This window comes from Hyaloscypha bicolor (genome assembly GCF_002865645.1).
Source record: "Hyaloscypha bicolor E unplaced genomic scaffold K444scaffold_60, whole genome shotgun sequence".
Classification (NCBI taxonomy): domain Eukaryota; kingdom Fungi; phylum Ascomycota; class Leotiomycetes; order Helotiales; family Hyaloscyphaceae; genus Hyaloscypha; species Hyaloscypha bicolor.
In genome coordinates this window covers 1023365-1036051 of record NW_020194562.1, presented here as the reverse complement: position 1 = coordinate 1036051, position 12687 = coordinate 1023365, and the positions used below count along the sequence as shown (strand labels likewise).

The window sequence follows — 12687 nt, the reverse complement described above, 5'->3', positions numbered from 1 at the left end:
TGACAATCAAGATAGGGGCGGCAGCTAGGGTAACTGCCAATGCCAAGAAATACGCGTAGAGACTTCGGGAGGGGTTCCGATGTGGTGGTTGATCTTGTCCAAGGTTCAACTGGACATGGTGGAGACTGCTAAGTACCGAAGATACGGATGGTGGATAACAGGATGCTTAGACCTTGCAGATAGCAAAAAAGATAAGAACAGTGAGTGGGGGGTAGGATATCGACTTGGGGAGTCGACGGCTATTCATGCTTTATCCCACCTTTGATGTGGATTCAGCTGTTTTCAAGAGTGCGGTGTTTCTTGGGGATCTTGATTGTATGCGAATCAGCGATCGAAGCGCTTTTCGAAATGTCGGAGGCTCCAATCCAAGCGTACGACAAAGAGGCTCTCGTTCAACGAAATCCACACGCAGACTTTCCAACGATCGAAACCACAAGACCAAACTATGATCCCACGACTTTTTGGAACCCAACTAAGACTCCAAAACCATCATGGAAGCCTGGAGATGGCGCTTCTATGAATGGCTGGTATGGAAAACCAATGGTTGCCATTGATCCTCATCAACCAGGCAGAACAAGCAACCAGAACTACAAGTTAATGATCTTCTCCACGGTGCCTCGTCCAATCGCACTAGTCAGCACGATATCCGCGGACGGAAAGCGTCAGAACTTAGCACCATATTCCTACTGTAGGTACTGGTCGAGAACGCGTCCCTATTTACGAATGTTTCGTGATTTTCTCCTGATATCATGTCATCTCCCGAAACCATTTCAAGCGAGCATTGCTGACTTCCCCGTTATATAGTCAACAATGTGGCCAGTGATCCGCCAATGTACAGTATCTCGTTTGCTGGGAAAGAAGCCAACGACAGTCTTACAAATCTTTTAGAAACGGGAGAACTGTGTATCAGCATAGTCAGCGACTGGTTCTTGGAGGCTGCAAACTTCACCTCGGTAAACACCCCTCCTCATCTGTCAGAATGGCCACTCGCCGGGCTACACCCTCTCAAGAGTTCCAAGGTTCGACCGCCGCATGTGGCGGAATCTGCTTTCAGTATGGAATGCAAGCTTCATAGCGTGACGCCATTGTTCTCGAAAACAAAGGTCAACAACGATGGAACTCCTGAGCGAGCGAATACCTTGGTGCTGGTTGAAGCAGTTTTGTTCCATGCAAGAGAGGACGCGATTGACCGGAAAAGGGAGACCGTGGATATCAAGGTTTTGAGGCCTGTGTGGAGGGGTGGAGGGATTACCTATGGCACCTGCTTTGGAGGATGGGAGACACCGAGACCAGACTCGTTCAGAGCGCTGAGAGAGACTCAGCCTATCAAGGACATCTTACAGACAATCAAATCCCTGGAATGAAGTGGATTTAGAAGAACCGTCAGGGAACGATCTCACTCAGTAGACTATATCAGATCGTGGAACAGGCTGCATGATTTGATAGGTATTGTGAATACTTCTTGAATTGTTCCAAACTAGAGGGGCGTACGACTCATGTCAAAGTCGCCAATATCGAAACCGTTAATGATATCAAGGTTATCGAAAGTGAAAAGTGATTCGTCGAAAGCTGACTGTTGCTGAAAGTCAATCGGCATTGAGTAATCCTGGGCCAGAGGGGGCACGATCGAGAATGTATTCGCGAGTGAAGGTTGCCCCGGAGACTGAACAGGGCCGGCGAAGTCCTCGAACAGCATTTGTTCTCCTGCCATATCTGCAACAATCTGAGTCACCTCGGAACTGCCCTCCTCGTTGCTAGTCATCGATGGGAGGAGATCGGGGTAAAGCCGTTTGATGGCTCGACGCGGCTCATACTTGTTCTCCTCGACGGACTCTAGCAGTGATTGTTTGACAGCTTCGTAGGTATCTCGGTACTTTTTTGCTCCCGGCCATCGTTCCGTGATGATGTATAAGACAATACTGCAGGCATTCATATTGTTGGAAGTCTTTATACTGAACACCTCTTGGGGAGAAATCCAAGTACAGTACACCAATGTGAGTCCTGGACGCGTTAGATGAAAGTATTTATGGGCAGAATTATCAACGTACCGGCGAGGAAAACAGAATGCAGTGCCATCAGAGAAAACCCAACTGGTATGCTTTGATGTAGTTTCTTGTAAGTCTGACAAACATCTCCGCAAGCCTCAGCGCAGAGCTTCAGAAAACGAAGATTCGTATCCTTTGTTGAAAGAAGTGGATGGAGTAGGAAGCTCATGCATTTGTAGTAATAAACCATCTGCCATTAATCTTGTCAGAGTTTATGGTACGTGAAGTAAATAGAGTGTACATACGTAGTAGCCATACCCATCGATTAATTTTGTATCCGTTGTTGTTGTTGCCTTGTCAGCGTTGTGCCTTCTCGCATCCCGTGGAATTTTATCTTTCCATTGTTCCAGTTGTCGAATAAATGACTCGACTTCAAATTCAGTGGCATTCGTCGAGTTGTCCACGCGATATATGCTTTGCTGAATTTGGGACTCAATACGTCGCAATCGACAAATGTGGATGAAGCAGCTTAGAGAGGTGGATATTGTTGGGGTCTCATCTGCAGGCGTAGACTGAACGTTGCTTAAAGCAGCTTCGAATGCTGCAACATCCTGAATGGATTCATCGATGTCAAGCGGCAACTTTCCAAGTCAGCATTCGGCAATAAAACAAAGCAGGAGTAGAAGAAATACCTCAGCATCGATATCCCGATCCGATATTGCAAATGGCCGACCAAGAATAATAGAAATTTGCCGATCAAGGCAGTAACAGGTCCAGAAAATTCTCTTTCGCATTTCGACATCTAGAAGAGGGTATTTCTTCACAGGGGTCTTGCGGTGAAGACCGAGGTCTATGCAAGTTCTAAGTTATCTGTCAGCTGATGTATGGCTAGTAAAATATAAGTAGACGGCAAATCAGTGGTTCGCTCACCTCATTGCCAAACCAATGTACGTCCTGGCAGTCGGAAATTAGCATGAGGTTGCAAGAGCAATGATAAACACTTACCATGCCCCAGGTCCTTTAGGTGCCCGAAGACTATAGATAGCCAATAGTATCAAAATCTGGATGGAACGAATGTCATGATACTGAAGCATCTCGTCCAAGTACTGCATGCCGGCAGAATTGGTGTCGGTCTGGGAAGAAAGCACCGGTCTCGCCAGTGGTCTCCAAAAATCGAGCTCCACTGGCATAGACAAGATGCAGGACACTCCTGTCGTATGGATCGACGAGGGTATCTCGGCTATGATGGAGGGTTCGAATATAATTGGAGTGCAAGATTGGCTATCAAGTTGATATATGTTTCAGATAGCCCATGAGAAGCTTGTCTGCAATATTCCCAGGCATACCCCCCAGTTCTAGTACCGAATCGCCATCGAATGTTCCATCGGAGGATGACTTTGGGCTGAGATGTTCTTCGGTCCGGAGTCCAAGGTCAGGCTCAACTCTGGACTTCACAAGGGATCCTACCATTCGGCTCATGGTAATACTGGATGAAGCGCCAATATAACCACCGCTGGCTTCCAACGAAAGATCTCTGAGTATGTCCACCACGGCATTGACATTCCTGTCTCTTGTGTTGCCTTCCCACTCCACACCGGCCTCAATATAATCTTGGGATGTATCGATACATGGTCGTTTTGGTGGTCTTTGCGTTGGCTCTGGTACGGTCAATTCATTCGTATCTGGCTGATCAACAAGCTGTGCTGCCTGCAATTGACGCCATTGACTCTGCCCTTCATCCAATATACCTTCTCTCAACAATATCCCTTCCAGCTCAGCTACCCGGTCCTCTGCTGCCCTGAGATATGGGTCACGACTTCGAGGAACTGGAGGTTTGATGTATAGGCAGTCTGCATTGAAGCTCCTGCAATTGGAGCAGGTTGGTGTTTGTCCATCACATTTCTGTTTTCGTTTCTTGCATCGTTGGCAGGCCAGAGCTACACGCGGACGCCTTGGTGACCGTGTGGCATTGTTCTCCGAACCATTACTTTGCCTATCCCTACTCTCGGATGGAGAGCCGACAGAGATCTGATTGTTGGCGGTCGATGGCATCGCGTCGAAGTGAGGCCGGTTGAGGGGTCGTCTGAGGTAAGAGAGTAAGCATATTGATGGACAGATCCACTGGGATCGAGATATATTTTAGAGTGCCCCATGCTGCCTTATCGAAGATGGAACTCGTGAAGAAAGATAAGAGGTGTGGAGAGTCATGTTTGAAAGTGGGGCGTTGAGCCTCGTGGTTGACAGGGGTTGTTTACGACTCGTTAGTCAGCGTGCTGTAGTCTCAACCTTACACGTCAAGGACATCGCGATTGGCAACTTAAACAGGTACTCGTACCCCCCAATATGAAGGAGAATGATGTAACGAGTTGGCATATCTTTGCTTGTACGAATCGACCTCTGTGGTTGGTCAACTGACAAGTTGTCTGACAATCTCATACTTCACTCGGAGGAGACCGCAAATCGAGAGACCTATGAGGGGAACAAGATGGCCTATGTCATTTGACAGGGATGCGGCAGGAAATTTGCAGGACATACATGACATGAAGGAGGTGTAATGGCAACACACGATTGGCGGGATGGAGTGCAGACAGTACCCTGAGCCGAGGGAGCAAAGTACTGTCTCAAAATGCCTTGCAGGCTTGCTACTTGGTCCTATGACGCTTATTGTTGGACAGAAAGAGGACAGGCAGTCTACAGGATGACGGCGAACTGACCATAGGCCTCACAAGACTAGGTTGTGCTGATAAGAGAGGTCAGGCGGTGGCAGGGGGCAGATCAAGAGAATGTGTTGTCAGTTGCATATGCTCTGTCATATTGGTAGTCGAGCGTAACTTTTTTCTTCTTCATCCCAAAGTCGGTTAGTAAGCTCGCCGCTTCTACTCGGGCGCTAATTACACTCGGCTCACCCTCTCCTCACCTAGCTCACCTGAGTAGCTTGAGTAACCTGAGTAGTCCCTAAGTAGCCCCTGAGCAGTGCCCACTTCTCACTTACGTATTTGATCTCTAATTAGACTGGATATAGACTAGGGCCTTTTTATTTCATTTTTGTTAAGTTTTGGCAATGATCTCTGGAAAGCCTAAACAGGCTCTCAAGGATCCCGAACTAGACCCTTATGAAAATAGATCCACGTTATGTTATGGGTTATTACCTACAGTAATGGGGTGTCTTATTCAAATGAAGAAATTGGTTTGTTATAAATCCTCTCCCTAATACTATTTATAACCGAATTCCCTTACTCTAATACAATTACTAAGCTATTTCTAAACTTCCTATTTATATATTACATATTCTATACCTCTATAATCTTTTATTTATTATAATTTATTAATAATCTTAATATTACTAGACTTTTCTTATATTAAAATATAAATTATTAAAGGATTTTATTATTATAAAAGACTCTAGAATTAAAATAATAAAGATTATTTCTATAGTAATTATAGAATAACTAGAAGAAAAAAAGCTAGATATATTACTTATTTATTACTAAGAAGGCTGAGCTAGACTCCTAAATAAGCTACTATTATTATTACAAATCGTATAGTAGTAGCTTTCTCTTATATTAAATTATATATATTTTTTGAATTTCTTTTATCTAGTTTATTTAAACTCTAGATTCTAAATTTCAAGCTATAATATATTAACTAATATAAAAGGAGTTCTATTACTATAAACTCGATATTATTACTAAATAACTCTAATAGCTTTCTAATTATATTGGCTTTATAAGAGAGAAAAGCCCTGAAATTAAAGAAAGAGCTATAGAAAGCTAAGAATAATCTTAAGAAATTAAAGAAATAATAGATATATTATAATAAGGTTATTATATAATAGAACTTTTACTAGTATTATTAAGTTATTAATTTTAATAATCTATTTAGTCTTATTTTATAGTTACCGGAAATTAATAGATATTAGATAGCTTCCTTAGATATAAGGGAAAACTACTCTAGCTATAAACTTTATTAGTTATTAAAGGCTATGTCTTTTTAGCTTGATATATTAATTATAAGTTTAAAAAAACATTATTATTTATATGTCTTTTTTATATTCTTAAGAGAATAACTCTTATTTTTATTTATTATTCTCGATATTATAATAGATCTTTTAGAAATATATATAAAGAGGTTAGGTATTATTACTTTATAATAAGAGAAGTAATATATTTTATCTAGAATATAAATAGAAGCCCGGAATTCTAATTAGTAAAGCTAATTAATAAGGAAAATACGGATTTTAATAAAATAAAAATATAGTTATCTAATTATAAAAGCCTTTATAACTAGAGCTATTAGATTTATAATATAATATAATTATATAGATTAAAGCTTATTAATTATATTATAAAACAAATAGTTATTATAAATCCTAATAATAATTACTTTATATTTAGCTATATCTAGAAAGCTATAAAGAATTCTTCTTTATATAGGTTATCTTATAATAGAGAAATTATATTTCCAGATATTATTTTAAGAGTTATTAAGGATACTATTCTTATTATTTAATTTCTTAATAGCTAATACTTCTAAGTTAATTAATTCTATATTAATTAAGAAAATAGCTAGAAAAGATATATTTAAATTAGTAATATAAATAAGATATATAAAGGAACTATTATAACTATTATAATAGTTTTTAATAATAAAGCAAATTCTAGTCTTCCAAATATATTATATTAAAAACTTTATTAGCTAAGATTAAAGATAGGAAATATAATTCTAGCTTTAATACTTTTATAAGGCTTTGCTTTATTAATAGCTTTAATTTAGGTAACTAGAGCCTGGATTTATTAAAAAGTAATTATTTCGAAATAATATTTCTTTTTTATATATAGTTATAGACTATTATAAATCTTTATTACTTTTAATTTATAAGTTAAAAGTATAACTTAAAAGAATATATAAGAAGTTTTATATTAATCTTTTTAATATTAATAAGAAGTTAAATAAGGTAAATAGAATTAGCTTCTAAGAATTTTTTAATAACTTTTAATAATATAAAAGTTATATTTTAATATATAATATAGATTTATTAAATACTTTTTAAAGAGTTTTAAATTAAAGTAAGTACTTAATTATTTAGGGTATTCTAATTATTTTAAATTAGCCTATAAATAATAATAAAGATTTCGTAATTAGTTTTATAAAAGAACTATAATAGGAAAATCTAAAATAACTATATAATTATAAGCTAGAACTCAAAATTAGAACCTTATAATATTTCTTCTTTTATTAATTATTAGTTTACTAGTAATATATAGTATTATTTATTATATAGATATAGAAATACTAGTTATATTAGGTTAGTAAAGTTATTATTATTTAGAAATAGGGATTATAGTATTATAGTATTAATATATAATCCCTAAATCTATTAAGCCTAAAGAAGTCTAGTTTACTAGTTAAGTTACTAATAAAATACGAGGTTATATAATTATATCCCGTATCTCATATCCTATTACCTATATCCTATTACTTATATCTTATTACTTATATCCTATATTTCGTATCCCGTAACTATATATATAACTCTCAAAGAAATAGCTATACTAATACTAGAAACTTTCTAAAAAATACAAAAAATAGTATTTCTCTCTAATTATATATAAATTCCCTAATCTAGTCTAATACTAGATTTTCCCAAATACTTTATATATTTATATTATTTCTGAGGTTTTAGTTATATATTAAAGGCTATAGCCTTTTATATATAACTTCCCCTCTTATAATATCCTCCTATTCCATATATCTATTTCCCGCTCTATTTGTATTTAACTTATTCCTCTATATCTAATTATATAATATTTATATTAATTAAATACTTAAAAGTATTTATTAGCTTTAATTTTATTATGAAATTAGCAGGATTTAATTCTCCCTTAATCTATTTAACTTCTATAATCTCTCGTTATTTATATACCTAATAAAGATATATTATATTAATTATTAGATACTTTTCTCGAGTAGTTCCTAATTTAATAAGGCATTTATATAATAACTTTGAATTTATATAAACTACTAGTAATAGTTCTATTTCTAGTATTCTATTAATTATAGATTTAACTAAAGCGCTTATATTAAAGCTATAAGCTATACTATAGAGTTCCGAAGCTAGAATACTTCTAGTAACTTTCTTATATTTAGTAGAGAACTAGTAAATAATATTAGTATATCTAGTTCCGTTTACTAGAACTAGAATATATCCGATTTAGAAGAAGAGATTTCTATTATTTATAAATAAAGTATTCATAAAAATAATTAAATATAAGGACTTCTTTACTAGCTTTATAAATCTTAGTTCTCTAATAATATTCTTAATTTGCTATTAAATATACTTATTAAATACCTTTATATTAGTTTCCGAAAGTTTAATAGCTTAAGTAATAATTAATAGATTATATAAAGCTTCTAGTTAATAGACTAATATAATATATACTTCTCTAGTATATTAGGTAATATATTAGTCCTTAATAGAAAGATCTTAATAAATAGTACCCTTATTACTTATAGTAGTAATATTCTTTATAGAAATAATTCGGAGGTTTTTATACTAGTATTCCTATATAAGAGTAATTCTAGTAGTATTTATATAAATAATACCTCTATTAAACTTGAGATTATAGTTAATAATAAGGTATTTATATTTCTTGGCTAAAAACTTAGTCTTTTAGAGCTTCAGTTATTCTATTTTTATAAAATTATTATTTCTAATAAATAGAGTATTATTAATTTAAAGGCTAATAATTCCGAAGAATTACTTATTATAAAGGAGGTAAGAGTTATAAGTTAACTATTTCATAAAAAGCTTATTAATATAGTAAGAATAGTAAGTCTTAAACTAGTAGTTCCTAGTTTCCGGTATACTATATAGTAGTTTTATAATCTTTAGAACTAAATTATTATTCAGATTTAGCTCTCTAGTAAGCTTATAAAATAAGTTAATATAAAAATTATAATTAAGTAAGGTTATTAATTAGATATAAGCTTGCGAGATATTATATAAATATAGCTCTATAATATCTATTATTATAGTAGTAATACTAAGAATAATTCTCTGGCTAATATATTAAATAATAAGTAATTATATTAATATTATATATTTTTTATCATTATTATAAGCCTAGATAACTAGTCTCGATTTCTTAAACTCTCTCTCTATACTCTTATTCTTGATCTTATTAATAAACCGGGAGTTAAAGATATATATTTCCTTTAGTACCTGAGATCTAGGAATAACTTCAAATATACTCTTTTCTAGGAGGCTAGTAACTTTAACTTAATAAGAGTTCTTATATAAGTTATTATCTTATAGAAATACCGTAATATCCGGGTTCTTATAAGGGCGTTCTCTACTATACTTTAGTAAAATAGCGGGAATAGCAGGAGAAATCATACCTGTATTACCTTTGGCCTTACTATAAAGTTCGGAAATAGGTTCAGGTTCGGGGCCATTAGTAATAACCTTAATATCTCTTATATAAAAGGGCTTTATAGAAATTAAATAGAAGGTAGTATTACTATATAGTAGAGCTAGTATATAGTTCTTCCCGTTAATAGCTACTAGCTTATATGGCCTATTCTAACTACTAGGTTAACTAGTATTCCCTTTATATTATATGAGAATATCCGAATTTAAGAGAAGTTTATAGATATTAGTAATACTAGGACTATTTCGGGTATTTAGGGTATTTGTAATCTGGTATCTAGCTTAAAGCTTCTGAATTTCTACTATTACCTTCTTAAGTACTACTAATTACTATAATATAGTTAGTAATAGGATATTATATTTAGTTATTTGGGATAAAGTACTATAAATCAAGAGAGTTAGGATAATACTATCGGGTCTAGTAGAATTATTAATAGCCTTAAAAGCTATTTAAAATATGGTATCTTTATTAATTCTATTAATTTTGGCTATAATAATAAGGTAAGTATATTAAATTAGGCTATAGTAGTATTCTATAATTCCGATAAAATTATAAGCTTTTATAGAAACGATTTTGACCTTAGTTCCTATAGTATTTGCAAGCTAAGTAAACTTCTTACTAGTAAATTATTTTCTAGTATCTGCTATAATCTAATTAGAAGTACCTAAATAGGTATTAATCTAATATTATTTTAGGGTATTCTAAATATATAATATACTAATATTTTAAAGCTATTAGCCGGCTTAATATCTAGTACCTTTATTAATAATATAGAATATAGGCTTACTAGAAATATAGAAAATATTAATAATAATAGAGTAGTTAAAGCTAATATTATTTCTTAGGTTAAACTTAAATTATCCCGGTAATTATTCGAATTTCTAGTATTACTCGTAGTATTTTATAAGATATTTAAGGGCTCTTATATTAATATTATAGCCTACTTATTCTAGTACCTTTCGAAACTTACTAATAAATAAATAATTAAAACGGTAATATAGATATTATAATTTGATTTCTATAAGAAAGCAAAAATTATAAGTAAAGAATTCGGAAATAAAGCTTTATAAAGTAGTATTCCAAAGTAAAAAAAAGTATTTAAAATATTATACTATAGATATAAAGCATTTATTAGAAGTAATAAGATAATTAGTAAGATTATTAAAGTAAATTCCTAGCTTATTTATATTGGCCAAACTAAGTAAAAATAAAGTCTTTATAGATATAATATAGAATTATACTTGCCTAATTAGTATTCTTACTATTATAGATCTAATAGAGAATATAGATCTAATACTAAACTAGATATTAACTTAACCTTTAGTAGTTTTATTAAATTAGATACTACTATTAGTTTACTATAAAGCTTGGAATTAGTTAGAACTAGTAGTTAAGAATCTAGAGGCTCCGGTATTAATTATAACTTTATAAAAGTAATAAGTATTATATCTTAATATATTATTAATTATAAATATCTAGATATTTTTTATTTATTTAATAGATTTCAAGATATAGTTTTCGCCTATTATCTAATATATAAGGAAAAGGGAAGTGAGGTTATTTATAAGGGTATTAGTTATAGGGATAATAGAAGTAGGGGCTATAGGAATAGCTAAGAAGCTCTTAATAGAAATAAAATAGGAATTAGAATAATATTTCTTTTCTTTATCTATTTCTACTAGTAAGGCTTTAAAAGTATTACTTACTAGTTTATTCTTACTATTCTCGTTATTCTCTTCTCCTTTGAATTCGGTAACGTACTATATATAAGTACTACTAAAGTATTTATTAAAATTACGGGTATTTCGGAATCTAAATTAGTAAATATTTCTATTCTTAAATTAAGTCTTCTTAGTTTCTTATTCCTCTAGTATATATTTCTATAAGTAGTATTCGGGTCTCTTATATATAAAATATAACTTTGGAATATAATTATTATAATTATAAGGCTTAAAGTAGTTATTACGGATTCCGAAGTTATAATTAGGTCTATATTATTAATTTCCAGATAAATAGTAATTTAGAGAGTTTTAAGAATAGTATTATTAATTAGTAAAGTAAGTTTTAGTAATAATTTATTACTTTTTCTTATAAGTAGTAATAGATAATTAGAGCTTATTAATAAGCTAGCTAAGATTATTAGAAGAGTCTAAAACTATATATTAGTATACTAGTAAGCTTTAATAAGAGGTAATAATCTTATTATATAGGAATTTAGTATTTTATAAAACAGGAATAAGGCCATACTATAATTTATATAGGTTATTAATTAGTATTTGGATAAGCTTAAATATTATCTTTTTAGAGTTCTTTATTATTATAATTACTAAAGTAATAGTATTTTATTTATCTAAATTTTAATAATAGAAACCGGGGCCTTTAAAGAAGCTATAAATATTTATATAGGCCTCTTTATATATATGGCTCGAGAGCTAGTTATTATAGAAATAATCTTATACTAGTTCTTTTAATATAGTAGGAAAAGCTCTTACTAGTACTTCTTCTAGAAGCTTTATATATTAGTAAATATTAAGGAAAATAATAAGTTTATAATTAAAATTACTATTAGTTCCGTTATATTTCTATACTTTAGAATATATCTTTACTATTTCCCTAATAAGCTTCCTAGTAGAAATAGTAGGTACTAATTAATAGTAGTTCGGGTTTAGTAGTAATACTAGTAGTAGTAAAGGTAAAAGTAATAAATAGCCTTAATTTAAAAAAATATAAAAATAGCTTAATTTCTCGACTAAAATCGTCTAGTTCCCTTATATCTAGTTTTATCTAGAATAAGATAAACTAATATAATAGATTCCTAAAGAAAATCTATTCTAATTAGATTATTATTAATAATATTAGCTTTATTTCATATATTCTTTATCTTTTCTTAGGTAAGATTAATAAAGAATTACGTAATAGTAAGGTTTCTATAGTTCTATTTAATATAAATACTATTATATTAAAGTTAGGGTTAAAGATTTTATATAAGTATATAGTTAATTAGACTATATACTATAATATTAAAGTTTTTAAAGTTATCCTAAAATAGATCCTATAAATTATTATTACTTTTCTTATATAAGATATATTAATATATTTTAGTAATTATATATTCCTGAAGTTTAGTCTTTATTATAGTTACTAGGTTAATACTATTTTCCTATTTCTTAATTAGTTTCTTTCTTTTATTAGTATCTATACTAAACCGAGTTCAGGTTTTCTCTAGTATATATATATAGTTTATAATAGGAGGGGTTTAAAGATAAAGTAGT

General features: G+C 31.8%; 3 protein-coding genes across 3 annotated transcripts; 1 reads left to right on the top strand and 2 right to left on the bottom strand.

Annotated features, from left to right (window-relative positions):
• Positions 1–348: 348 nt before the first annotated feature.
• Positions 349–1364, top strand: K444DRAFT_589124 (flavo protein-like protein oxygenase; the record flags this gene model as incomplete). The annotated part of the gene is made up of 2 exons (XM_024878089.1): positions 349–688; positions 805–1364. 2 exons carry the CDS (start codon positions 349–351, stop codon positions 1362–1364), a joined length of 900 nt encoding a protein of 299 aa, XP_024737436.1.
• Positions 1365–1477: 113 nt separating this feature from the next.
• On the bottom strand, positions 1478–3097 carry K444DRAFT_528507 (uncharacterized protein; the record flags this gene model as incomplete). The annotated part of the gene is made up of 6 exons (XM_024874727.1): positions 1478–2001; positions 2049–2235; positions 2291–2626; positions 2678–2846; positions 2916–2939; positions 2991–3097. The coding sequence occupies 6 exons, from the start codon at positions 3095–3097 to the stop codon at positions 1478–1480; spliced, it is 1347 nt and encodes a 448-aa protein (XP_024737435.1).
• Positions 2807–4068, bottom strand: K444DRAFT_612667 (uncharacterized protein). The gene is made up of 2 exons (XM_024880183.1): positions 2916–4068; positions 2807–2846 (listed from the first exon to the last, which is right to left on the bottom strand). The coding sequence occupies exon 1, from the start codon at positions 4035–4037 to the stop codon at positions 3270–3272; it is 768 nt and encodes a 255-aa protein (XP_024737434.1). The 5' UTR covers positions 4038–4068; the 3' UTR covers positions 2807–2846; positions 2916–3269.
• Between the last annotated feature and the right edge of the window lie 8619 nt (positions 4069–12687).

Coding starts and splice junctions, on each gene's coding strand:
- K444DRAFT_612667 (XM_024880183.1), bottom strand. CDS start 4,037: ATGCCATCGACCGCCAACAATCAGATCTCTGTCGGCTCTCCATCCGAG.